Here is a 12,989-nt window from a genome sequence, read left to right on the forward strand (position 1 = left end):
CACTGCCCTCAATTCTTCTCTTTGCTAGGAAAACCATACCATTATTTCCTTCAACCTTCCCTTATAAAAAGGGCAAGCACTAGACAGGTTTTGTTGTTGTTGTTTCTTTTTACTAAAGCTGTATGTAATTAACATTATAGGTATATTTCAAACTTTTTGTTGCTTAATTACAATGAGAATATTCTTCTGGTGTTTCTAGAGTGCCGTACCAAATAATTCCCTTGCTAGTTTTATTTTCTAAAAAATTAAAAGTTTACTTTTTAAAAAGCTGCTTGTGTTATTTATAATTATGTGGTTTTTACAGTTTACATTCTGGGTTGTTTTGGTCCCCGTGAGGGGTTTGTTAACCGTTCAGCCTTAGGCTGTATCTTCTTCAGGACATATAAAACTGGCACTTAAAAAGTAAATAGGTTGTTAATAGCTATTCAGTGCTTTATATAATAAATGGGAAACATACTAGGCTGCCGGTGTTTAGGTTCTTTTGGCCTTGCGAGCGTGCCCATAGGGAGTCCAACCCGCAAATGTCTGGGTACCGGCCTAAATGGTCTTGCTCGTTCCTGAGGGGAAGCAGCAGCAGCAGCAGCAGCAGCACAAAAGCGTCTGTCTGAGTGGGGACGTCGCCACATCGACCCCACGGCGGACAGCCGAGAGGGGCCCCACTTCTCGGCTTAGGCGCCAATTTCCTCCCTCGGCGGTCGAGCCTTGTTCTAGCGGAGGCCGCTTCAGCTTCGCGAGGCGAGCGCACCGGTGCCGCGCTGTTCCTCCGGCGAGACCCTCAGGCCGCCGCCCCCGCCCCTGTTCTGGCCTCTCTCCCTCAACTCCGAAGGCGGGAATCTCTTCCACGAGCCCGCCGCTCGCTCGCGGCCTTTCTTCACGCCTCTTCCTCGTGCAGCCGGCTCCGCCTGACGACGCCCCATTCGCGCCTCCTCTTTTGTGGGTGGGAGCACCTCCCCCGTCCCTCCTCCTCCTGCTCTCTCGGGCCGGGCTTTCCCCTGCACACATGGCTCCTTCTGGTGTCTCCCACAGGTCGCCGCGGGAGACGGACTGGCAGCGAGACCATGAGGCGCGCCTTCCTGAAGCTGTTCCAGTCCGGGCAGAGCAAGCAGGACACCTGCTACGAAGGAGTCGTGTGCGAAGCCGACGCCGCCTCGGTCGCCTCGCAGGATGTGTTTAAGGTAAAGCGGCTGGTGCCGCGCGAGTTCGGCGGGACTTAAAGTCCAGGTTAAGGGGGGGTGTATGATTGCAGCGGGAATCAGCCGCGCATCGCGGTGCTACCGGGAGCAGGTATGAAGTGTCTTCAGATCTGTGCTTCTGGGGAAATCCTGTTCTGGAGTGTCTGGGTCCTTAGTTTGTGAGCCTCTTTTCCTGCAGGATTAACCAGGGAGGAAGATCCGTCGAAAATTCAACAGGCCAAAGTTTTCCTTTTAGTGCACCTCCATAATGGAAGACTCTGTACCTGTTGAATCTCTTCCTGGTAAACAGACACTTACCCTGGCCAAGAAGTCCAGGATGCTGAAAACTCAGCTCTTAAAAATGATGCATGTATTAGGAATGTACTTGTATCTGGGATCTAAAACTTCTCTAAAACCTCCTTTGGGACAGAATATTGGAATAGGTTACCTTTTACAATTCTATGGTTCTTCTAAAAAAACAAGCCCTGCTTATGTAGAATTCAGAAGAATGGATGAGAATGGAATGAATTTGTAGGATGTTTTGAGTTCAGTTTATGTAGTTTAAAAAGCACACGTTTTAAGGGTTACTTGTTGCTACTCTCTTTTGTGTTGCCTTTAACAGCAATAGCACAACTAGCTCAAATTAATATGGTAATTTCCTATGACTCACAAGCATCAGATATGCTGATATTGTAAAAAGTTTTAATCTTTTTGTTGGCCTCGATCCAAAGGTTAATATAGGTCTTAGGACCTCTCTGCATGTGGAAAAAAACAAAAAACAAAGCACGCAACAGATTCCCCCCCCCCCAATATATTTATCATGTCCACACTCTGGTTCATATGGCATAATGTACTATTCCCATGTAATGAATGCAAGTAGCATTGCTGGAGAGAAAATAGCCATATTCTTTGATGCTATCTCTTGATTTAAAAATTATGTTGTAGAGTGAGTAAGCACCACATTATGATATTTTCAGAGCTAATACAGCTCAATCAATTGAGCCAAAACTAGAACCCTGCATTTGCTGTCCTGTGAGCCTGGAGGAAAAGTTGTCTCCTGAACAAATATAAGTGGGATAGAATCATAGACTTGTAGAGTTGGAAGGGGTCATCTAGTCCACCCCCTGCAATGAAGGAATCACAGCTAAAAAATCCCTGACAGATGACCATCCAACCTCTGTTTAAAAACCTCCAGTGAAGAAGAGCCTAACATCCTCCAAGGTAGTCGGTTCTACTGTTCAACAGTTCTTGCTGTCAGAAAGTTCTTCCTAATGTTTAGTCAGAAACTCCTTTCTTGTCATTTGAATAATAATAATAATAATAATAATAATAATAATAATTTATTATTTGTACCCCGCCCATCTGGCTGGGTCTCCCCAGCCACTCTGGACGGCTTCCAACAAAGATGAAAGATACACTAAAATGTCACATATTAAAAACTTCCCTGAACAGGGCTGCCTTCAGATGTCTTCTGAATGTCAGGTAGATGTTTATCGCTTTGACATCTGATGGGAGGGCGTTCCACAGGGCGGGCGCCACTACCGAGAAGGCCCTCTGCCTGGTTCCCTGTAACTTGGCCTCTCGCAGTGAGGGAACCGCCAGAAGGCCCTCGGAGCTGGACCTCAGTGTCCGGGCAGAACGATGGGGGAGGAGACGCTCCTTCAGATATACTGGACCGAGAAGAAGAAGAAGAGTTTGGATTTGATATCCCGCCTTTCACTCCCCTTCAGGAGTCTCAAAGCGACTAACAATCTCCTTTCCCTTCCTCCCCCACAACAAACACTCTGTGAGGTGAGTGGGGCTGAGAGACTTCAAAGAAGTGTGACTAGCCCAAGGTCACCCAGCAGCTGCATGTGGAGGAGCGGAGACACGAACCCGGTTCCCCAGATTACGTGACTACCGCTCTTAACCACTACACCACACTGGCTCTCACCACACCGAGGCCGTTTAGGGCTTTAAAGGTCAGCACCAACACTTTGAATTGTGCTTGGAAACGTACTGGGAGCCAATGTAGGTCTTTCAAGACCGGTGTTATATGGTCTCGGCGGCCGCTCCCAGTCACCAGTCTAGCTGCCGCATTCTGGATTAGTTGTAGTTTCCGGGTCACCTTCACAGGTAGCCCCACGTAGAGCGCATTGCAGTAGTCCAAGCGGGAGATAACCAGAGCATGTACCACTCTGGCGAGACAGTCTGCAGGCAGATAGGGTCTCAGCCTACGTACCAGATGGAGCTGGTAAACAGCTGCCCTGGATACAGATTTGACCTGTGCCTCCATGGACAGCTGTGAGTCCAAAATGACTCCCAGGCTGCGCACCTGGTCCTTCAGGGGCACAGTTACCCCATTCAGGACCAGGGAATCCTCCACACCTGCCCGCCTCCTGTCCCCCAGAAACAGTACTTCTGTCTTGTCAGGATTCAACCTCAATCTGTTAGCCGCCATCCATCCTCCAACCGCCTCCAGACACTCACACAGGACCTTCACCACCTTCACTGGTTCTGATTTAAAAGAGAGGTAGAGCTGGGTATCATCTGCATACTGATGAACACCCAGCCCAAACCTCCTGATAATCTCTCCCAGTGGCTGCATGTAAATGTTGAAAAGCATGGGGGAGAGGACAGAACCCTGAGGCACCCCACAAGTGAGAGCCCAGGGGTCTGAACACTCATCCCCCACCACCACTTTCTGAACACGGCCCAGGAGGAAGGAGCGGAACTGTATGACAGTGCCTCCAGCTCCCAGCCCCTCAAGACGGTCCAGAAGGATGTTATGGTCGATGGTATCAAACGCCGCTGAGAGATCCAGCAGAACTAGGAAACAGCTCTCACCTTTGTCCCTAGCCCATTGGTTTGGGTCTTCCCCTCCGGAGCAGCAGAAAACAAGCTTTCTGCATCTTTCATGTGACAGCCCTTTAGATATATTAGGCAAAACATATCCAACTCCTTCAACCATTCCTCATAAGTCTTGGTTTCCACACCTTTTATTATCTTGCACTCTCCTTTATTAGATTAAAAGATGATTCATACAAATATAATCCAATTTTGTTAACTTTTAGTTTCTGGCTCTACTAGATTAAAAGCAATTAGCATGCAGGTGCCAAGGTATCCCGAAAACAAACAGCTAACCAGTATGCCAAGCCAGTATGACTATAGACTGTCGCATTTCAGCACTACATTCTCTTTGAAAATAAATATTATTGCATTTTTAAAAAAATATAATCCAAAATTAGGTGATCTCAGATGGAAGTACCTGCAGACTACGAAGTTTCATTAAGAAGAATCGGGATGGTCTTAAGAAACTGGATGAGCTAAATGCCACTCCATTGCATCATGCTGCAGCAGGAGGTCAACTTGAGCTAATGCAAATGATTATAGATGGTTCTTCAACTGAAGGTGACAAAAATCATTATTATTACTTTAAAGCATGTATCTTTTGATCAGCACATACAAAATGTATGATCAGCACATACACAAGACTTCATGGGAGAAGTCTTGTGTTCTAGTCTCAGCATGTTGGGATGTGTATTTAGTCAGTCAACTAAACTCATATTCATTCCATAGTATCATGTTTTGACTTTATTAATAGCTTGAGCACAAATGCAGATGATCAGCTGTAGAAGGATTAATGCATAATGGAATCTGACTGATGCAAAATAAATTATATAGATGAGAAAAGGCTAGATCCCTTGCTAACAGATCAACAATGGGGAAAGTTGAAACAGTTCTGAATGCAGAGACTAGGGGGCAACATATCAGAGCAGAACACCCGCACCCTGAAATTTGTAGATTCCACAATCCACATAACTTGATAACCACACAGTATAGCAGCTATTTCAGTAACTAATGAGACCACATTACCTTTGTGTGTGCCTCTTCACAACAAATCCCCACACTACCATATGTAGGTCTACTAAATGTTTTCACTGTCTCTTGCTACATTGCCTTGAGGCATCAGCCTCGCAGAGGACATTTCTCTCTGCTTATGTACCCACGTGGCACTCAGGTGACAATGGTAGGTCTTCTGGTGACTGGTGAAAGGAACGTGTGAAGCAAAGGAGATGTGCTTATAGCTTATTGGAATGTTGCCCACCTCAAAAAGCAGTTGTAGTGGTGAGCACTACAAGTAATATTTGTGTGCAATTCCATTCTCAGGGTTAGTCATCTGTGGACAAATTTCTGCGTCTTTGTTTGGGTTCATGAGTGCAAAGCAGCCTTCTTCCACTGTGGAACAATAGTCCTTATCCAAAGCTGCCATAACAGTCTTCCAGGTTTTCCCATTCTACCTTCAGGGCAGCTGCAGCAATGCTTGCACATGCAGACCTGAGTCTGTTTGCATAGGCTGAGAACTCATTACTTTACCACTTTGCTAGCAGATTGAGCTCCTCATTGTGACATCACAAGGGCTCACATAGAATTTTGAATGTGCACCTCCATGATCTGTAGTTTCAGGTTGCTGTGTGTGTGTTTGTGCGCACGCGCGCAAAGAACAACATGCATGCCTTGTGCCCCCTAAATCTGTTCTGGAGGGTTGAGGGAAGCACCAGAACAAATTTAGGAGGCACTGTGGTTTACACCAGAGAGGAGAGGCAGAAAAGTTAAATTGCACAGCTGAAAGTTGTTGCACTAGTATAACTATTTAATTGGATACTGCCCTAAATCTGCATGTCCAAACTTATGTGTTTCTTGAGGAGCAGCTCCCTATAGCACATGATTAACCGCTTTTAAAACTGAGGGGCCTTTTAAAAGCAGTTAAATGTTTTCTGCAGTTCAGAGAAAAAAACTCAAAAGTAGAGATGGACATGCTCAAGTTCTTGGCCATATCTAAAGTAGCTCTTTAGATCCCCAGACCATTCTGTTTCCCTTCTATTGAGATACTTTTATGCTGTAAATAGTGGTAACAAAAATGACATATGTATCCAGTCCTCCATATAATACTAAATTTTGTTTGTGCCACCTCTGGAACTTCTCTGGGGAGGTTGGAAGTGTCTAGTAATTTTCTGGCCATCAAATAGCAAACAGAGACTGGCATTCAACTAGCCATACTCAGAGCAGACCCACTGAAATCAGTGGGCTTCATTTACTTGTTCATTTGTTTCCGTCAGTCTACTCTTGAGTGTGACTTAACTGTGGATATGTATGGTGTAGATAAAGTGGGTAGAGAGAAAATTTTCTTCCTCTCTCACTGTACCAGAAAGCAGGAGAATCCAATGACCACAACCGTTCAGCACATTTCAGTGTCATGTGACTTGGCAATTGCACCAGCACCATCTTCCCAATTCTCCTTCCTCCTGTTTTCTCCCCTTCTCTGGTGACATAGTACAGCTTGTACCACCATAACTCTTAGGTGTCTAGGCTTTTAGGTACTGTGTCTGTTTTGAGAGGAAAAACATTTAGGAAATGACTTTGACAGGAACATAACCCATGTAAAAGCACCTGTGTGTCAAATGTGCATTTGGAATTATACTCTTCTACTTACTGGATTTATTTTCAGATGGCTATATCCTATTGTAGAAAGCACATCTTTGTGTCATACCCCGGAAGCAGCAGATCAATAACAGGCTGGCCTCAAAAAAGCAGACAATTAGAATGCATTTACAAGTACAGATAAGTAGAAAAGGCATTAACTGCTCTTTTAAGAGTATATCACACACTTTCATTTAGATTTTATGATTTAAATTTACAGTATGCAAATGATACAGGACAAAATCTGCTGAATAAAGGTTGGCACTTGCTAATTAATCTAACATCTGCATTTACAGTTACTATTTTTGTTAAAACATTATGATTATTAATATCAGTCATTCTGTGCATCATACAAGTGTGATATAACATCCGCTCTGTTTTCTTATCCTTTGGCCTAGTGCTAAATGTGACTGACTGCTCTGGAAACACACCACTGCACTGGGCCACGAAAAAATCCCAGATTGGAAGTGTTAAATTACTTCTCAGCAAAGGAGCTAACCCAAACATTCTTAATTCCAGTATGATGGCTCCACTTCACTTGGCTGTGCAGTGCCTTCACAATGAATTAGTTAAGGTAAAGTTTAATTCCAAGTTCATACCCTTGCCAATGAAAAGTGAATAGTAAAGCGGTCTCTATGTGAAATGGTTTTGTTTTATTAAATATGTATGAATGGCTTCCTCCATCAGCTCATGCAGTTTTATAGAGTGACTAGGGGAGACTGCCCGGCTCTGAAAATATTTTGATATTTAAATGGATATTGCAGTTTGTGAGTTTGAACCCATCACACCAAGAATTGGGCAAAGTCATGTTTTGGTCCACCACCTTGATTCAAAATGGCAGATGTCATCCGAGCTTCAATGAAGACCATCGCACCCACTGCAGGAACTCTCATGCTGAGTTTGGCTATGATATCTTAAGAGGCAGCCAGGCCTATGCAAAAAAAGCTTTACCAAAGTTGTGTTTGGGTCTGCCATCTTGATTCAAAATGGCTCCCAGCATCCAAATGGTGACGAACCCCATTTTCACCACCTCAGGAACCATCACACTGAGTACAGTGATGATGTCTTGAGAGGTGGATGAACCTATCGAGGGCAGATGGACAAACTTCTTTCCAAAATATATACAGCCATTCCCCGTCCCTCACACTTAAGCAGTGGTTACATTTTGGGCCCGTGCACACATAAGTGAAATTGTGTAAAGAGAGCAACACCCTCTAAATGGCCTTTGAATGCCTTCTCTGCTGCTCTTTAATCCATACAAAAATACTGTATCCAAAAATCTCCACATTCAGAATGGAAGATCTTTGGCCGGCAAGTCACTGGAGGGCATGCAGGAAAGAGGCTAATGTGGCTCTGGTACCCCACACAACAGCTTTTAGACTGGGAGGCTGAGCAGCCTCAACAAATCCCTGCTGTGCCTCTGGTCTCTTCAGGGCTTTCTGCACCTTTATTGACATCCTCTTCAGGCTCCAGAGAGGGTCTCCTCGTGAGCCATGAGGACTTTTCAGCTCTCTCCCTCCATTTCTGGGTTCGAATCTATTTATTTCCTTGTGCTGCACATATACACAGTCATGCCCAAGTCAAAGTGGGGTGGAGTAATTAATATTATGGACTGAGTGGGGTGGAATCCACACACATATAAAAAATGTTGTGAAAATGCCTTTTTTAAAAAAAGTTTTGAAAAATACATTGAATTTGGCATAGCTTACTGCTGCTATCTAGTGTCACATTTGTATTTTGCGCTTTACAACACATTTAAAACATTTTATTTGCAGCTCTATAACTAAGTCCTGACTTAGTTCACACACACACCCTTCCCTTTATGCTTGGCTGGTTGATTACTTCTGTGATGGTTGCCAGATTGCTTCACTTAGTGTTTATTTGTTTGTGTGATTGTACATTTGTGGAAGATTTTCTGTTGTCTACTTGTTTGGCTTTTATGTAATCAAATGTAGGTAAATATGCTCCAAGCTTTTATTGCTTCTTTGCTTGTTTTTCTTTGTTGTGGAAGTCTCAATAAACTCTTAAGAGCCCCACACCCAAATAATAAGGTGGTCTTATGATCTGAACTGTAAATTAACATTTATGAAAATTTTGTGCTGATATATTAGTGATTTTAAAAGCTGGATTTTAGAGCATGCTATACTATCTCATGGGAGATAAATGCCTCATCTCACTGGCTGCAAGATGAAGCAGAAAATCAGTAGCTCAGTAGATTTACGGACTTATTCTTCATATTTTAAGAGCAGCTTGATCTGCAGGCAGACGCGGACTTTGGTCTTTCAAATTTCAGTGGTGCCATGTGCAAGACCAAAATTCAGCTCACACACCCCACCTCTCGCGTTCCGTTCTGCTCAGTTCACTATGTCGCAGTTGTGGTGCCCTGTGGCCAATGCAGTAAAACCCTAAATCCACCTGTGGTACTGACGTTTTTTTGAAATATGGAGATAAACTGTTGAAAGCACACCACAGAGCCAGGGTGGGGAAAACTTTTTTTTTTTTGTCAAGGGTTACAATCCTTCAGAAGCAATCTGTCAAGGGCCACATGCATGGAAATGAAACCTGTGTTGGTTAGGCAGGAGTCAAAAGGCTGATTCTTTTCAACACTTCACAACCATCATTCATGCAGTTATTTGTAATCTCTAGGATCAAATGATACATGTGAGGCTCCAGGTGGCTTCAGAATGCAGTGGGAGGTCTTGTGAATGGCGTGGAGAAAACATATCTAGGCAAGTTTCCATCAGCTGTATGTTAGCTGCACACAGAATTAAAGGTCCAGGCCCGTCACTAGAACGCATGTCAGGTGGCCTGTGCCTGAGACAGTTGCTCTGGAGTTACCTATGGGGAAAGAGAGTGGGTTTGCCAATAATTACGTGGATGACAGGGGTGTGTTCTACTTATTACTCCTGAGATAAGCCCAGCAATGATGTGACAGAAGAGTCAGACTTTTAAATTTAATTTTAATGTTTAGATTTTCGTCGAACACAGCGCTACAGATGTGAACCTGGAAGGAGAGAGTGGGAACACGCCCATATTACTTGCATGTTATAAAGATAATACTGAAGCACTGAAACTTCTGGTATGTACAGAAATTATTTACTTTTTTGTTTGTCTTTCTCTGTGAATCAGTGTGGTTCTCTTGCCTTTTCATATTTCTATATACTGTAGCAAGTTATGTGTATAAGCATTGCACATGTTAATTGTTAGATGTGGCATCAAGGAACTGGTCATAGGCATCTACTGTGGAACCTATCAGAAAATTAGAAGCTCTTATTTTTTGAAAAGAAGGATCAAAAGTTTGCCCTAACAAATTTGTGTGATAAAACATTAGGTGAAGAGAACAGCAGGTGGACTTTTACTTCCTTGCTAGTCCCTGCTTGTTGTCAGCAAGCTTTCACCTGCAATTTTCATATGAATTCTGAGGTTTTATTAACTTGAAGTCCACCAGACTTTCTTATTCCCAAAAGTAAAGGCCTAGAAGGGCAAAAAAAGCGAGAGTCACACTCTTCTAGAATCTGCTGCCATGGCCATCAGCCTATGGACTCTGACTCTCCCTGCCCCTTTATCATTGAAGAGGCCTTTGGGGTAACCTTCCATCTCTTAATGAGAGAGTCACTGGTAGGCCCCACATGTCAGCATCTCCAGTCATTGCTAGTGTCCCAGCTACTGACCCATTGGCCTTAGCCTTTCACAGGTGCCAGTTCTGATCCAAATATAGTTACATGTGTCTATCATCCTTTTGAAGTCAATAAGTAAGTGCTTAATATGTTACAAGTTTTCAATCTGTGAACTGTTTAAGAAATTGTCATCTTAATATCGGATAATTCTCTTGCAGATAAAAAATGGTGCTAAAATATGTAAAGCAAACAGTTTAGGATGTATGCCAGTCCATGCTGCTGCATTTTCTGGTGCAAAAACATGCATGGAGATTATCATAAAGAAGGGTAAATACATTTTACAATATTCCATCAATATTTATTTCATTCAAAGCATAACTCACCAAGCCCTGTTTCTTAAAACTATAGCCTGAATTCAGATCACACATTTCTTACGTCATCGTTGCAATTATCAGTTATATGAAGATATCCTTGTAATATTCCTTTGTAAGGCAAATCAAGCAAGGATTTGATAAGATAGTATTTTATTAAATATTATTTGAACTGATTATTTAAATTTATATTCAATATATTGAGGTAATATTTTGGGGATTAAACTCTGATCTAAATCTCTCTTTGGCCCATAGCCTCACAAAAACTTATGCATCTGTTTTTCTCCTTGTAAGCTTAACAAAATCTAATCAGGTGCATGAATTAGGTTGCTATTTAATTGATTATACTTATTACTTTATAGTCTTAACTAAATACAGTTGCATAAATCTGTCGCAACATCAGAAGATGCTTTGGCAAAATGAACATGCTGCAAAATGGGGAGGAAGTTTTTGTTTCTACCTCTTGTCATATATGATATCCTGTTATTTGTAACCATCTATTTTTTAATCATTAAGGTGAAGAATTAGGCTATTCCCCTAAAAATCACATCAATTTTACTAATAATGGAAAGTGTAGTCCTCTTCATCTGGCAGTTCAAAGTGGAGACTTGGAAATGATTAAAATGTGCATTGAATATGGAGCCCAAATTGATTTGAAGCAGGTAAGAGCTAACAAAACACACGTTTATTTAAATATACTGTGCAAGAAAGTTAAAGAATGGAAAGGCTCCCTCTGTTCACCAAGTACTTTGAGTATGATGGAAGGAATCCTGCCAGTGCAGAGAGGGGGTGTTTTCTGCAAATTCCTTGCTGTCCTTGCAGTAGCCAGTGCTATACCGCACACTATTGTGGAGGGGCCCCAGCCCTCTGGAACAGTAGGGGAGGTGGGATTGGGATTCCAGTGGGAGAAGAGAATTGGCAAAAATCGCTCCTGCTATGTGCAGGAACATCCCCTGAGAGGAACTGTGTTCTAGGATTGCTTTTCCCCAGTAGGAGCACAGTCTAGTTCCACCCAGATTTCTGACTGAAGATGTAGACAACATAGTGCACACAGCAAACTCATTACATTAGCTCATTATGTGGCATGAGGCTAGTTTTTGTTTCCATACTTCAAAATAATAACCTGCAAGGGGCATCACATCTCGTTTTGCTGCCTGAGGAGAAATGGGAGCGTGTTTGCCATGCCACTGTGGGCAGGGGACATGGGTTGTATGGCTGCAGCCACAAAGATGGCAGCAACAGGTCTCTGGAAGCCAGCACCACTTTTCTGGTGGGGGCAGGAGGGGCACTCACAAGGCCGCAGCGTCTTGGTCCTTTAGTGTCCGAGGCAGCAGCCCAGCCCACCTCAAGGATGGGCCAGCCCTGATAATTTGTATATATGTGTATATGGCTGTAATAGGAAGTGCTTGTGCTATAAATTGGCCAGTGCGCAAAATGATAGTTGGAATTTGACCAAGACCCTTGTTCTAAATTTCAAGTCTATAAATGGGGAGTTGAGTTTTGGACTATTATGGAAAACTTTTAAACATTTGCATAAAAATGGGAATAACTGTAAGGCTTTCTTGTCCTTTGTGTTCCCACTTTTAGAGTGACAAATGCACAGCTCTTCATTTTGCTGCCACCCAAGGAGCTACTGAAATTCTTAAACTGATGATGTCATCTTATGCAGGCGATGAACCTATTGTTGACGCATTAGATGGAAATAAGGAAACATTGCTTCACAGGTGAGGCCTTTGCCTAATTCTACTTTATTTCTGAGTATATTTGAAGAGGTCATATTTAATGTCGGGGGAACAGGCTGGAATGTGCTCCCTCATCTATCATCCCTACTGATTTGTCCACTGGGTATATTTAAGATTCTGCACTGTCACTGAGAGTTGGGTAGCTAACAGCAATAAACACTTGATGCATTTCAATCAATGAGCATGATCCAAAGCATTTTGTATGCAGGATGTTTTCAGTTTTTGAAGGGAGATCTCCAATAAGGGGATTTCCTTGTCGCTGCCATGAACAAGAACAGGGAAATACCACAACATGTGCACATGGGAAACCTCTAATAATGGCCAAGTCTGCAACAGACAGCTATTTCAGACTGTCAAAGAAAATCATAATGGTTTATACTTAATACCATTATGTTTTTATTTTAACAACTTGGTTTGCTTTTCATTATTCCTATAGGGCTGCATTGTTTGATCACTATGACTTGGCAGAATATCTGATATCAATGGTAAATATTTAATTTTAATTGAGTTTATAATGGTAATAAAGGTCTGTGCTAACTTTACTATCAGGTTGCATAGTAACATGCATGAAATACATACTTAAAAAAATTAATTTCCTGTTTAGCAAGTACAAATGGATACGGAGGG

The 12,989-nt window shown here is 42.7% G+C and overlaps 1 protein-coding gene across 2 annotated transcripts in view; it reads left to right on the forward strand.

Moving 5' to 3' along the window:
- The first annotated feature begins 794 nt into the window (after positions 1-794).
- The window catches only part of TRPA1 (transient receptor potential cation channel subfamily A member 1), a 30,097-nt gene continuing 17,902 nt past the window's right edge, over positions 795-12,989 (forward strand). The window contains exons 1-8 of one of the 2 annotated variants that reach the window (XM_083747594.1): positions 795-1,175; positions 4,400-4,562; positions 7,031-7,206; positions 9,604-9,711; positions 10,468-10,576; positions 11,137-11,282; positions 12,208-12,344; positions 12,799-12,847. In XM_083747594.1, the coding sequence (XP_083603720.1) occupies positions 1,059-1,175; positions 4,400-4,562; positions 7,031-7,206; positions 9,604-9,711; positions 10,468-10,576; positions 11,137-11,282; positions 12,208-12,344; positions 12,799-12,847 (1,005 nt within the window). In that variant the 5' untranslated portion in view covers positions 795-1,058. The remainder of the gene's footprint in view (positions 1,176-4,399; positions 4,563-7,030; positions 7,207-9,603; positions 9,712-10,467; positions 10,577-11,136; positions 11,283-12,207; positions 12,345-12,798; positions 12,848-12,989) is intronic. The other variant, XM_083747593.1, reaches the window with a different exon arrangement.

This window comes from Podarcis gaigeae, assembly GCF_964106915.1.
Source record: "Podarcis gaigeae genome assembly, chromosome: 7".
Lineage (NCBI taxonomy): Eukaryota > Metazoa > Chordata > Lepidosauria > Squamata > Lacertidae > Podarcis > Podarcis gaigeae.